General features: G+C 41.4%; 2 protein-coding genes across 12 annotated transcripts in view; one reads left to right on the top strand and one right to left on the bottom strand.

Moving 5' to 3' along the window:
* The window catches only part of SLC12A6 (solute carrier family 12 member 6), a 47,490-nt gene extending 38,572 nt beyond the window's left edge, over positions 1-8,918 (top strand). For 6 of the 10 annotated variants that reach the window (XM_087948396.1, XM_087948395.1, XM_026688353.2 and 3 more), the window contains 7 exons: positions 3,448-3,643; positions 3,743-3,912; positions 4,004-4,135; positions 5,380-5,508; positions 5,592-5,776; positions 7,258-7,391; positions 7,480-8,918. In XM_087948396.1, coding sequence (XP_087804522.1) covers positions 3,448-3,643; positions 3,743-3,912; positions 4,004-4,135; positions 5,380-5,508; positions 5,592-5,776; positions 7,258-7,391; positions 7,480-7,571 — 1,038 coding nt within the window. In that variant the 3' untranslated portion in view covers positions 7,572-8,918. The remainder of the gene's footprint in view (positions 1-3,447; positions 3,644-3,742; positions 3,913-4,003; positions 4,136-5,379; positions 5,509-5,591; positions 5,777-7,257; positions 7,392-7,479) is intronic. The other 4 variants (XM_026688356.2, XM_026688354.2, XM_026688358.2 and 1 more) reach the window with 1 other exon arrangement.
* A 1,033-nt stretch (positions 8,919-9,951) lies between these two features.
* Positions 9,952-13,908, bottom strand: EMC4 (ER membrane protein complex subunit 4). 2 transcript variants are annotated; one of them, XM_087948404.1, is made up of 7 exons: positions 13,820-13,908; positions 13,573-13,678; positions 11,847-11,938; positions 11,648-11,762; positions 11,375-11,528; positions 10,536-10,696; positions 9,952-10,240 (listed from the first exon to the last, which is right to left on the bottom strand). In XM_087948404.1, the coding sequence occupies exons 3-7, from the start codon at positions 11,930-11,932 to the stop codon at positions 10,205-10,207; spliced, it is 552 nt and encodes a 183-aa protein (XP_087804530.1). In that variant the 5' UTR covers positions 11,933-11,938; positions 13,573-13,678; positions 13,820-13,908; the 3' UTR covers positions 9,952-10,204. The 2 variants fall into 2 exon arrangements, with proteins under 2 accessions (XP_087804530.1, XP_026544147.1); XM_026688362.2 differs by having other exon boundaries at positions 13,573-13,898.

Below are 13,908 nucleotides of genomic sequence, written 5' to 3'. Positions count from 1 at the left end.
GTTACCTAAAATATTTTAACTGTACCTTTGTTAAGAGGGGTTTTCCAAGCTTGCATATATCATGAAATGTAAAGTAGTACTTTGTGTTTGGTCAGGCTAACTTTTATGTATTGGATGATGCCATCATAAGGTCAACATGCATTTCTTGGCTTCCCCTTGAAGCTGATGCTTTGTCTTACGATAGTGCCTGGCCCAAGCCCAAATATGAAAATGGAAGATTGCTTGTGTCAATCTCTGAGATATATTGATTCAGTTTATAGTATTAATAGCATCCATGGAGAGCATCTAATAGTCTACAGGTAATCCTTGACTTACAACCTCAATTGAGCCCAAAATTTCTTTTGCTAAGCGAAACAGTTGTTCAGTGACCTTTGTCCCATTTTACAAGATTTTCTGCTGCAGCGGTTAAGTGAAACACTGCAGATGGCTAAGGTTGTTAAGTAAATGTGGATACCCCATTGACTTTGCTTCTCAGAAGATGCCAAAGGGGATCACATGAATCTGGGATGCCGTAACCATCATAAATGTAAATGTCATTGACGATGGGGATGCTGTGACAGTCATAAATGTGAAAAACAGTCATAAGTCACTTTTTTACAGTGCTGCTGTAATTCTGAATAGCCACTAAACAAACTATTGTAAACCGAGGGCTACATGTATGTTACAGATTTTTGCTGTGTTCTTCAGAATGAAATCATCACATACTCCCATTTCCAGAAATGAGCTGCTTTTTGCTTTAAGGTCCCTCTGAAAACTTTCTTTTTTTTTTTTTGACAAATTTTATTGATTTTCAAAAACAATACACAAACAAACAAAACATAAAACATAAAAACATAAAACATCTTTTCTGAAAGCAGCTTGATCCCGGGTTACATCTCTTCGTACAGACACAAATTCAAATTCATGCTCATTTTATATACCATTCCATATCTTATTGCCATTTTACATTTTCTATATAGCTTCTCCCCTCTTTTAACTTTCTTAATTTTATTTTATTTATCTCATCTCAGTTCAGATCATTATGCTTATTATTCTTTGTCTGCCCTGTTTCCAGCTATCTATTATCTTTTCCCTTTAAACAAAATTTCTCCTGTACACTGATTGGAGTATGACGCCTTTATCTTTTTCCCCTAAATTTATAACACTTAGTATAGTACATAACTTCCATTTGGATTCTGCTTAGTCCATTCTAAAGTTACACACTATATTTTTTTAAAAAGAAAATATTATAAATATGTAATATAATTAGAACAACAATCCATACCAATTCAAATCTATCATTAATATTAATATTCATTTAAATCTTAAACATTTTACACATTACTTTTCAGTTAAATATCATACTTTTATGGGAACACTTATAAACTTTCCATAGTTATTTCCCCCCACTTCACTTATATTTTAAAACATTGTGTCATTAAAATGTTCCCATCCTAATTGAATTCTCTCATTTATTTCATTGCCTTCCTTTTGTTCAGAAAAATTTCACTGAATTACACTGAATATTTTATCCCACTTTTTAATCACATGTTGTTTCCAATTTTCTAACATTATTTCTAATACAAATATAATAATACAATCTTATGTACCTTTGCAGAATCCCTTTTTCAATTAAGTTTTTACCCATTATCTCTAAATAAATCCTGTTTCTTTACATCTTGCTCCACACCATTGAAACTTCCCATCCCTTCCTTCCCCCTTGCTTCTTCTCCCTGCCCTTTTTACCCCCTTGTCTCTCCACCTCCATTTCCCTCTTCTGCATTCCCCCTTTCTGTTGTTTTCTAACATTATATCCACTTTTCACCTTATTTTTCCCTTTTTGGTTGTTTTTTTAGATCTTAAAGTCTCCATTTTCTTTTCCTCCTTTCCCCTTTCTTCCCCAAGTAAAGTTACTTGTTCATCGAAGATGGCTTCTTCTTTGTCCCAATCATCTTGTTGCGCAGTCAGTTTCTCATAGGTACAAATCGCCATTTCTAAGAATTGAAAAAGAGAGCCCTTCCCTTCTTGTTCCTCTTCTTTATATTTTTTGAATTCAATTTTCAGTTCATCCACACGTGATGCCATTGTAGGGGGAAAAAAAACTTTTTTCCAAACAACCACCCAAATGTTTTTAGTCCTTCAAATATAATTTCCAAAAGTCCCAAAGTCACCAAACAGTTCAAATAAGCTGTTTCTTTTAACACTTTCTTCTTTCTTCATTTTCTCTTCCTGGGGTTACTATTTAGTTACAAAATTCCAGTTAAAATGTATCTTTTAGAAGTCTTGTTAGTATTTAATGATTCTTTTAAGTTCTAGGCAATCTCCTCCTGCCTTCCAAATCCTGCTCCTATTCTTTTCCTCTCCCTTCCCACTTACAGCAAAAAATTTTTTTTTAAATGTTCAAAAATCCTTATTATCCCCTTGACATTTAATTATCCAGTTTAGTTACCTATTGATGCCAAAGCGGGTTTTTCCGATTTCTCATTCATTTCTGTTCGCTGTCAACGTTAGGAAAGAGAGTGAAAAAAAAAAGAACTTTCCCTTTTAACTTTCATTCGCCGCTTGCAAGCCTTTGGGAACGATGTATCTTTTGCAAATTTTAAGTTCCAGGGTACCTTAGTTGTTATTTTTTGTCCCGGTCAGCCAAAATCTTTCACTTCTTAACTTCCTCCTGCACTTTCTTTTCTGGCTGAGTGCTTCTTTGAGGCAGCCATTTCTGACCGCCACGCTACCGCTTTCGGAAAAGGGAGTTTAGCCGGCTGGGGAGGAGAGGTGCGATTCCTCTTGACCCTGCCAGATCTCCCCTATCTTCACCACCTTCTACGAGCGGAAGCGCAGGCAGAAACCGCGCACGATCGCGGATTCCTGCTTGCCCCGAAGCGCTGCAAACCGGAACTCCCCTCTGAAAACTTTCTAAGGAATGATCCAATCCAGGCATTATGTTCAAGTCTGAAGGACCATCTTTAGATGTAAATCCTCATAGCTCTACATTGCAGTATAGGTAGTCCTCGACTTTATGACAATTGAGCCCAAAATTTATGTTGCTAAGTGAGAAATGTATTATGTGAGTTATGCCCCATTTTACGACTTTTCTTTCCACATTTGTTAAGTGAATCACTCCAGTTGTTAAATCAGTAAACCGGTCGTTCAGTGAATCTGGTTTCCCCTATTGATTTTGCTTGTCAGAAGGTTGTAAAAGGGGATCACATGGCCCCAGAACACTGCAACCATCATAAATGTGGATAAGTTGTCAAGCATCTGAATGCAAATCACATGGCCATGGGGATGCTGCAATGGTCATAAGTCTGGAAAAATGGTCATAGGTCATGTTATTCAGTGCCGTTGTAACTTTGAACAGTCACCAAGCAAACTGTTGTAAGTCGAGGACTACCTGTAAAGATTCCTCCGTTTGCAATGCCGAGTAGCTTTTTTACAGCTTTGCCTTTAAACAACGTTATGTGATTTCAGACCATCAAACATCTGATGGAGGCAGAACGCGTGAAAGGCTTCTGTCAGATCGTGGTGGCTGCCAAGGTGCGAGAGGGCATCTCCCACCTCATTCAGTCCTGCGGGCTTGGTGGCATGAAGCACAACACTGTGGTGATGGGCTGGCCGAATGCCTGGCGTCAGAGTGAGGATGCACGTGCTTGGAAGACTTTTATTGGTAACAGTTTCCCGACAAGACATTTGGGGGGAGGGGGAGGCGAGAGGTCACGAGAGTCCACTGAACCATATGGCATGAGTTCCTCTTCCTGTTCTCCAGGCACTGTCCGGGTGACTACAGCTGCCCGCCTGGCCTTGCTCGTGGCAAAGAACGTGGCTTTTTACCCTAGCAACGCAGAGCCTTTTTCCGAGGGCAACATTGATGTCTGGTGGATTGTGCACGATGGAGGGATGTTGATGCTCCTCCCTTTCCTTCTCAAGCAGCACAAGGTAATGATGGGAGGGCCTTGCTGAGACTTAAGGAGCAGTGTTAATTGGCTTGGGTGGAGTTTACTGATTTCCCTCTTTCCTTCCTTCAAAGGTGTGGCGTAAGTGCAAAATCCGCATCTTTACGGTAGCCCAACTGGAGGACAACAGCATACAAATGAAGAAGGATCTGGCCACCTTCCTGTATCACCTTCGTATCGAGGCAGAGGTGGAAGTGGTTGAGATGGTGAGTGACACAATATTGTGGGGATTAGAAACATATAAAATAATAGCCCTTGGACATATATACTGCTTTACAGCCCTCTCTAAGTGGTTTACAGTCAGCATATTGCCCCCAACAATTGGGGTTCTTATTTTACCCACCTCAGAAGGATGGAAGGCTGAGTAACCTTGAGCTGGTGAGACTCGAACTGCCGAAACTGACAGTCAACAGTCAGCTGAATTAGCCTGCAGTACTACATTCTAACCTCTGCGCCACCATGGCTCTATCTAATGGACAGAGATAGATCTAATGGGGAAAGAAGATATTAGAAACATCACTAATGCATAGAAATCTATCCAATGACGGAAAAGGGATTAGAAGTATAGAGCTAGTCCTTGACTTACAACCACAGTTGAGCCCAAATTTCTGTTGTTACATGAGACATTGGTTAAGGGACATTTGCCCCATTTTACGACCTTTCTTGCCACTGTTAAGTGAATCACTACAGTTAGTAAAATGGTTGTTAAATGAATCTCACTTCCCCACTGAAGGTTGCAAAATGGAATCATGTGACCCCGGGACACTGCAACTGTCATCACTTTGAATGGTCACTAAATGAATTGTTGTAAGTCAAGGACTACCTATATCTAATGGACAGAGACATATTTAATTGGAAAAAAGGGGTTAGAGACACATCTAATGGAGAGAAACATATCCAATGAAGAAAAAGGGATTAGAAATATATCTAATGGACAGAGACTATTTAATGGGGCAAAAGGGATTAGAGACATATCTGATGGACGCCACACTCATACTCATTCCTATCCCTTTAGCATTGCCCACTACCTGCTCCCAAGTCAAAGATTAACTTCTTTCACTACAGGGATGAGGATCAAAAACACATATTTAAAAAAATATATGTTCCCTTTCAAGGAAAGAGTTATAGGCTGGCTACTCCTATTTTTCACAGAATGCCTATAGACATGCATATTCCTAGAGAAGTCCTCTGTGCAGAAGTGCCATTGGTTGAAATCTGGCAAACATTACGAGTAATGGAAGAATGTTGGACCTATGTCGGGTTGGGAGGGTTGTCCAATATCAGCTGTCACGTGATCGAAATTCAGGAACTTGGCAACTGGCATGTATTTATGATGGTCGCAGCATCCTGGGGTCCTGGGATCACCTTCTGTAACCTTTCCATCTGGCTTCTGACAATGTTGGTTTGGGAGGATTGTCCAATATCAGTTGTCCCCTTTTCTCTCTTGCAGCATGACAGCGACATCTCTGCCTACACATATGAGCGTACTTTGATGATGGAGCAGCGCTCCCAGATGTTGCGCCAAATGCGTCTCTCTAAAACGGAACGAGAACGCGAGGTGAACTGGGCTGAAACAAAGGTGGGAGAAAATAGGCTGAAAAAGAGCAAACGATTTGGGTTTCTTTTTCACTAAAGCTTCAGTGATGCCATCCTTGTATATAGGCCCAGCTTGTGAAAGACAGGAACTCAATGTTGCGGCTGACCAGCATTGGCTCAGATGATGATGAAGAGACTGAGACCTACCAGGAGAAGGTGCACATGACCTGGACCAAGGACAAATACATGGCTTCTCATGGACACAAACTCAGGACCCTGGAGGGCTTCCAAGACCTGCTCAACATGCGACCGTAAGACATCAATTGAGTTATTTCTGATATATACTTCTATTGTCATTAAACTCTTCCTATTTGCCTAAGATGCTGAGCTTGTCGATCAGAAAGGTTGGCAGTTTGGTGGTTCGAATCCCTAGCGCCATGTAATGGAGTGAGTTCCCGTTACTTGTCTCAGCTTCTGCCAATCTAGCAGTTCGAAAGCATGTAAAAATGCAAGTAGAAAAATAGGTGCCACATTGGTAGGAAGGTAACAGTGTTCCCTGCACCTTCGGCGTTTAGTTATGCTGGCCACATGACCATGGAGACATCTTTGGACAGCACTGTCTTTGTAACAGAGATGAGCACTGCCCCCTAGAGCTGAAAACAACTAGCACATATGTGCGAGGGGAACCTTTACCATATTTGCCTACTATTTGTGGTGGCGCAGTAGTTAGAATGCAGTATTGCAGGCTAATTCTGGTGACAACTGCCAGTATTTCGGCAGTTCAATTCACAATGGCTCAAGATTGACTCAGTCTTCCATTCTTCTGAGGTCAGCAAAATGGGGACCCAAATTGTTGTTATGGGCAATATGCTGACTCTGTAAAACTGTTTAGAAAGGGCTGTAAAGCACTTTGAAGCGGTATATAAGTCCAAGTGCTGTTGCTATTGCTATTCTGCTTCCAAATTCTTCTTGGAAAGTGATACAAAGCCTAACTTAATCTTACCACTATTCTGTCTGGGTTTTATTCTAAATGTGTTTTTTTCCACTACATATCCCATTGTTTCTAATATGTAATGCTCTCTATCTCCAGCATATGCTACTGGTAGAGTTCTTTATTTTTTTTGTATGGCGTTAGTGAATAACAGCATAAAATTCACAAAAACGGCATATAAAATGTGTATCAAAATATAAAATACCAGTACAGTGAATTATTTTAGAAACCCACAATATGAATAAAATAAAGTTATGAGCAATTACTAGAGTGACTAAGCCTATGACCAGATATCTAGATAGTTTAGCCACTGGACAGCAGTGCCCTTCAGAAGAGGTAGTTCTTGTAGGGATCTGGGTCACCTTTTGAGGGGGCATTCTGTTGCAAGATGATGTAAAGTTTGCAGGACAATTCTTGAGTCGCAGTATTATCAACCTATCCCCATTTGAATTTCCAATATTGGCACCTGCCATTTGGTTGAGTATTGTCCAGTTTTTCTTTGGAATATCAAAGCCAGAGGGACACTAAATTAAACAGATCTGGGTTAGAAGTTGCCCACTAGAAAACGTTGTGAGTACTTTTAGTTTGCTTTACTGCAATTGCCATGTTATTCCCTGTTCTTTTGGGAAAGAATCTGTGCCTCTGGGTTTTTTTTCAGTCTCTAATCCATAAAAAATACTTTATTTTCTCACAAGCCAGTCTTAGGCTACGGATTAGATATATCGGTAAAGTTTGCTGTATGGTTATATTTGTATGGGTCCTGGTTATGCTAATACTTTTTTTCCCCCACCCCCAACATAGGGATCAGTCTAATGTGCGACGTATGCACACGGCTGTCAAGCTGAATGAAGTTATTGTCAACAAGTCCCATGAGGCTAAGCTTGTCCTGCTTAATATGCCTGGGCCACCACGAAACCCTGAAGGCGACGAAAACTGTATCCTTTTCTGCCGGGCACAGGAAGGAGTGGTGGTGGCTCTAAAGAATCGTGTTACGTTGTTTCTTTGACTCTTTTCCACCTGCAGATATGGAATTCCTGGAGGTCCTCACAGAGGGGCTGGAGCGTGTGCTGCTTGTACGTGGCGGAGGCAGCGAGGTCATCACCATCTATTCATAGAGGGGTTGGGGAGTCTTCCTCCTGATGAACTGTGTTCAAATTGATACTCTCTTCCTACCTGTTCCCATGTGCCACTTGGATCTCCCGAGACCAGCTATTACCGCCACACCTATTTGCTTTCATTTCTCGTGGCAATTCAGGGTCTTCAAATTGGGTGTTTTCCCCACCCACCCCAATGTTTGGAGGATGGCAGCTTCTTCAGCTTCCATCGAGTTAAAGCTGCCAACTAGAATCTTCAAAAAGCTTGTCGGTGAGAGGGAAATTTAGAGATAGGTAGGAGATTGCTCTGTCATCCTTTCAAGAAATGTAGGAGCCATATCGCGAGTAGTAACTCTGCAGGGCATTAATAAGAGGAGCAAAAGATCAGGAAAAGAGTGACAGGATCCATCAGCTGGAACAGCAGGTTTGGCCCAGCTGGAGAAGCTGTTACTTGTCATTATCATGTTAAGAGGAACAAGAAGGGAAAGTAGATACTGCTGAGGGAAATCCATCCTTCGTTGTGCTGTTTTCTCCTGGTCAGCACCAGTTTCCTTGCTTTCCTTCCCACTGAAATGAAGGCCACAATAAGCATTTAGAAGTCACTTTTCAGCGTGCTTATCCCTGATCCCATGTGGTATTCTGAGAATCAGACAGTGTTTGCTGACAAGGGGAGAGAATGGCTGATCCCCAAGTTAGGGTGGAAGCAGCATATTGATGGGGAAACTTCTTTTCCATCTGGCCTTTGCACTTCTACTGAGTCAAGGAAACTAGCAGCTGCCTTCTCTTTTTATAGATAATCTGTAAAACTGCGCCAGGTGGCTGTCATACTTTGTTCTTACATATCGATGGGGTAAAGATTTCTATTGTGAAGAACAGGGTTTTCTGATTTTCCAAATTGCCCCCTTTGCTTTTGAAGAAGTCCATCTCTTCTTCCAAGCTTGGATAAGAAGAAAATTAATGCCACATCTTCTGTGCCAAGCAATATTGCCCTCTTTGATGTCAGTGATAGATATCCAGTTTACTTTTATAAGTGTTGGGGTGGAGTTTTTCCTTACCTCTACAGAAGCAAACTTAGAGAAAGGTGCTGTGTCTATTTTGTCCTATCTAATTTCAGTGATGGATCTCTCCTTCTCTTGGTATCTCTTGCTCAAGAATAGAATACAGGGACCACTCCCTCGGGTTAGCCTTAAGACACATCTCAAGCCTGTCGTTTTATTTTTAAAAGAGAATTTCACGGCATCTCTTATTTTAGCTGAGAGTTTTTTTTAATTTATTCAGGGTGCAACCTTGTTTACATCGCATCAAATTTGGGAGTGTGTTTTTTTTTTGCTTCTTGAATTATGTAAAGAATAAACATTTTATATACAATTTTTTATTTTAGTTGTGCATAAGTGGCTCCACTTGCAGAGTTCATGTATTCATTATGTAACATTCATCCACTTTACAGCCTTGGTATCATTTATAAAAAGCAGTAAATAAATAATGGCATACGCTTAGATTTTCCACATTTTGAAAAGAAAATCTTCATCCAGTGCTCTAGTTCATACAAACATGACTGTGAGACTAATGTGAACAGGCTATTGTATATCACTCCAGCCCCCAGTAAATTTGTATCAGTGGCTTAAGAATTAGGGTAATGTACATGAATTTTGGAGTAGTTTTTTGTTCTCCATTGTAAAGGTTAAAAGAGTCCCTGTGGATTTTCATTGGCTGGCTCTAGTGGGCAGAGCTCATCTCCATTTCAAGGTCAAGGCCAGTGCTGTCCAAAGACATTTTCAGTCATGTGACATCACAAATGGCTGTTATCATCCCACAGAAGTGGTACCTATTTATTTACCCACATATGCATGCTTTCAAGCTGCTAGGTTGGCAGGAGCTGGGTAGAGGATGGGAGCTCACCCCATCACTTGGGTCTTGAACTGGACTTCTGGTTTTCCAGCCGACAAGCCCAATGTCTTAATTGTTGAGCTACCGCACTGCCCCATTGTTCCCTATGAAGCTTTCAACATTTTTCATTGATGTTCATACATAATTGATAAACAATTAGAATCCTATAAAATGTTCCAACTTTATCTTTCCCACAAGAGATCATCCAGCACATGCCTGTATACTTTTCAGTTGGCTTTAGGATAATGAAATCCAAATTTATCAAGAATTACAATTACCTATGAATTAACCTTCAAGTCAGAGCATGTATGCATTTACCCTAGAACTCTTAGCTTTGACATTAGATGCTACAGATGCCTTCCTGAGTCACCTCTTTCTGCATAATTTTTAAATGAGAAGTTGAAGTACTCAGTATGTAACCCAGGTCATCATCTTGCAATACTTCTAGCATTATGTCCATATTATAGAAAAATGGATTGTCTGATGGTAGAACTTAAGTGAAGTACTATACACCTTTAAAAGTTAAATTTTTTATTTTGCTTTTAACCAAGGGAAAATATACCAGTGCTGGTCTTTTGCTTCAACTCCTCCAAAGCACATCGGTCCTTCCTACTCTGGATAACATTTTGTAAATGTTTCCTAGTGTTCCACAATGTAGTAACATGCACTTAAAATCCATCATGTTTTGGAGTCAACAGAAGGAAGAATAATTCACAACACCAAGGCAGACACCTAGAGCAGCAGATGATTTCTGGAAATGGGTCAGGTCATAAGATTAGACCCCCCCCTGTGTATTCCATACGCTAGGAAGAAGACAGAAAATAAATATGAGTCACAAGCCACAAGTCAGCATTTTGAAATTTAAACAGGATAAACAGAAGCAAGAGATTGTTAAAAACTCTTGGATTAGATCTGGGTTCTTGTAAATCATCTAATACTGACCTTTTGTGAAGTTAAAGAGTGCAAAAAGAATCTTGGCAGCTTTGATCCAAGAAATTTGTCCTGCAGGCCACCTTTCCCACCCCTCAGCAGTATATACAGGCTAGACAGAAAATGATCCAAAGGAGGAGTGGGAGAATTCATACTCTTCACGCTTACCTCAGGTGGTTCAATAAAAGCCAGCCAGTCAGAAGCATGAGTTGGCAGTAGTCCCATTGACTGACACTTATAAACAGCCAAGGCCAATCCTAACAGGTTGCCAATTAAATATACCAGTCCCTGAAGAAACTTCTGACTTGAGCTTTCAAGTAGCTTGAATGCTGTGGGAACAATTAAAAAAAAAAGTAAGGTACCCCTATGGAGTATGAAACACTACACAGCACACTGACAGTGCTGGATAGAAGAGCCTGTTTGGGGATGTGACTGCCAATTGAATAATCTTTCCTAGAATAACCTAGGTTAAGCAAGAGATTTGGGAGCCTTATTAAAATACTAATATAAGTCATCTATAATTTATCAAGGAGTAGGAAATACAAAGTCAATCTTATGAGTTTTTACCATTGGGAATTAAGCTGCTTTGCAAACACTTTGTCCTAAAAGCAACCCTGAAGCCAAGAACAAATCTGGATATGGCTCTTAATCAGAGGGATCTCTCTGCACCTAACAATCCTCTTTTTCTTATAAGCTTCTAGAATAGATGTCCCATATCCAGTTAGCAAATATTCCTCCTTCACATTATTGTTCCTGGACTGCCTTGGTTTATAGCGTAACCTATAGTACAACATTTATTTGTACCATATATAAACTGCCCACTCAACAGAGTTCCTGTATTCCCAGTTTTTAAAAAAATACTATTTTTGAAATTGTTCAAACTGCACTTTGGAACACAACCAAGACTATTATTTTTTCCTCTAGTTGGAATAACAGCTCCACAAAGTAGAAAATGGAGGAAAAGTGGGATAAAAGAAGGGTTTGGGTGGTGAAACAAAGAGACTTACTAGCAGAGATGGACATTAGTGCTTGGATGGGCCTCCAGGCCATCATACAGACCATCATGGTAGGGAAGATAGAGATTGTATTCCCTGCCATGTACATGATGAATAGGTTCATGGGAATTTGCTTCAAGGGACCGAGAGCAATATCCCAGCAGCGCTAAAACATTTAAGGAGGAAAAAAATAAGATAGAATTCAATAAGTCTATAAAGTTTAGTTCTACATTTCGAACAGCTATAGCATTTCTAATACCCAGTTCCTCCTATCCAAGACATTACCTTTTCAACCAGAATGCGATCTGTCTCCTGAACACTTGTGTCAGGCACCTGCTTATCTGAATAGCCTATGGGGTAGAGAGTGTCTCCTTGGCTGCTGCCACGGTCACTTCGGCCTCTGGCAAAGAAAAGAAACTCCTTATCCAAATGCACATCCCCAACATTTGTGGATTGCTTATGTGGTCTTTTCCTGGGTACTTACCTACCACCACTGCCTGGACCGCTCAATTCAATGGCCCATTTGAAACGTCTTCCACGATTGGTCACCAATCCTCCTCCAGTGCTCATGGTTGCCTGTAAAAAGAGGTAAGGCACACTCCAAATAAGATCCAATTAAATATTAAGGAAGTGAGCAGCCAGACCCTTTTGACCACATGTCCCGCAATCCTGAAGAAATTGCAAGCTTCCTCTTGCATCATTGCCCCCATATACATTCAACATCTCTAGTCAGAAAGCTAACATTGCAGTGGAACCTGGGAACCAAACCTAGGAAGCTCTTGGTTTCATGATCATCACAGATCATCCAAGCAGCTGACAATTCAAATAAACTCTTGTGCATAGCAGTGCCACCAATATTTTATCTAAACCCACAAGTAATCACCCTCCCCAGAATAAGAAGAGTTGGACCCTGGAGGTCTTCTAGTCCAACCCCTGCTCAGGCAGGAAACCCTATACTGGTTCAGGCAAATGGTTGTCCAATGTCTTCCTAAAAATGTCCAGTGTTGGAGCACCCAAAACCAGTAGTGGTATTCAAATAAAGTTGCCACTGGTTCGGTGGGTGTGGCTTGGTGGACATGCTTTGCATGCGTGCGCACACTTTGCATGCACATACACGCCAAATGCGCACTTTGTGCAGGCGCAGAGGCATTTGTGCAGATGCAGAGGCATTGTAACTCACTTCCTGCAAGCCTACACGATGCTGGTCGCTGCAGCAGCTGCCGCGCGGTGCTATTTTACACTGCACAAAGCAGCTGCGCTTCGAATTCTGGCCATAAAAGTGAGTATGGGAGCCTGGGCGGGCAGGTGGGCCAAACACAGAGTAGAGAGAACCGTTTCGGTCTCTGTTGCTCATCGCCGCTACCGGCTCTCCAGAACCGGGCAGAACCAGTCGAATACCACCACTGCCCATAACTTCTGGAGGCAAACCATTCTACACCCATCCCACCAAAAAAAGAGCAGATTATTGTCTCATAACTCTAATTTAAAAAACCTTTTATTACACTCCTGTAGTCCCTGTAACTGTAATCCATAGTCATAAAAACTTTCCCCCCAACCTCTAGCTTTAGGAGTCTCCAGGACTATGGGATCCCTAACCATTATCACTATTTGTCCTGGCTGGGGAGTCTGGGAGCTGGATGTCTCTTGAGATTCTCAGTCATCCAGATCATGGTTGTCCCAAAGATGCTTTTTTTCCCCCCAAGAGGCAACTGGACTTTCTTGTTTTTTCTTTAAAGACATTTTGCTTCTCATCCAAGAAGCTTCTTCAGCTCTGACTGGATGGTGGGGCATGGAGGGATTTATACTCCTTGCAGACAGATGGTCATTTGCATTCTCTTTTTTTAATGATTTTTTAATGAAAAGCTGCCTGCAAAGGAGTATAAATCCTTCTATTCTTCACCATCCAGTCAGAGCTGAAGAAGCTTCTTGGATGAGAAGCGAAACGTCTTCAAAGAAAATCCAGAAAGTCCAGTTGCACCTTTGAGATTCTGAGAGATGTAGTCCCTGAAAGGTGCCAAGCGGAGGAAGGCTGTGGAGAGAGGTGGCAACTTCAGTCTTTTTGGGAGGCGTGATTAAGTCAGGAGGGAAAATTTTCTCCCCTCACTTCTAAGTCACAACAAAACCCCAACCCTAAAGCAGGGCCGGGAAGCCTGGGAATTGTAGTCCTTCCCCCTCCCAGCCCCCGAAAAAGAGCCCTGGTCTACACTCACGGTTCGAAACACTTCAGCAGCTGCCGTCCCGTCACTCGTCACTTCCTGTTTGGCTCAGGGCCACGCGGCCCACCTTTGATGACGTCACAAAGACGCTGCCTTTCTCCTATGGATAAGATTAGTCCAGGCCGTTGCTGAATTCTGATGGCCGCTTTTTCGGGGCTAAAACCTGTTCTGCTCCAACTTCTCCCGTTGAAAGAGTTTCGTCAGAAAGGATTAAAGCGAGAGAGAGAGAGAGAACAGCTACCTTCTCTCAGTTCATTTCCGGCTGAGCTCTGCGGGCTCTCCCGGAAGATCACTCTATGCCTTCGTCTTGTCTCTCTTTCTCTCTGTTTG

This window comes from Notechis scutatus, chromosome Z (genome assembly GCF_049901735.1).
Source record: "Notechis scutatus isolate UNSWTSFEM ecotype Mainland chromosome Z, rNotScu1.2, whole genome shotgun sequence".
NCBI classification, from domain to species: Eukaryota; Metazoa; Chordata; class Lepidosauria; order Squamata; family Elapidae; genus Notechis; species Notechis scutatus.
The sequence above is the reverse complement of the archived record's forward strand: the minus strand, read 5'-3'. Positions and strand labels throughout refer to the sequence as shown.

What these genes read in the sequence shown, in the direction of transcription:
- EMC4 (XM_087948404.1), bottom strand. Translation starts at nt 11,932, where the DNA reads ATGAGCACTGGAGGAGGATTGGTGACCAATCGTGGAAGACGTTTCAAA. An exon ending in GGTCCAGGCAGTGGTGGTAG is followed by an intron (nt 11,763 to 11,846) that starts GTAAGTACCCAG and finishes TTTCTTTGCCAG; the next exon opens with AGGCCGAAGTGACCGTGGCA. An exon ending in ATCGCATTCTGGTTGAAAAG is followed by an intron (nt 11,529 to 11,647) that starts GTAATGTCTTGG and finishes TAAATGTTTTAG; the next exon opens with CGCTGCTGGGATATTGCTCT.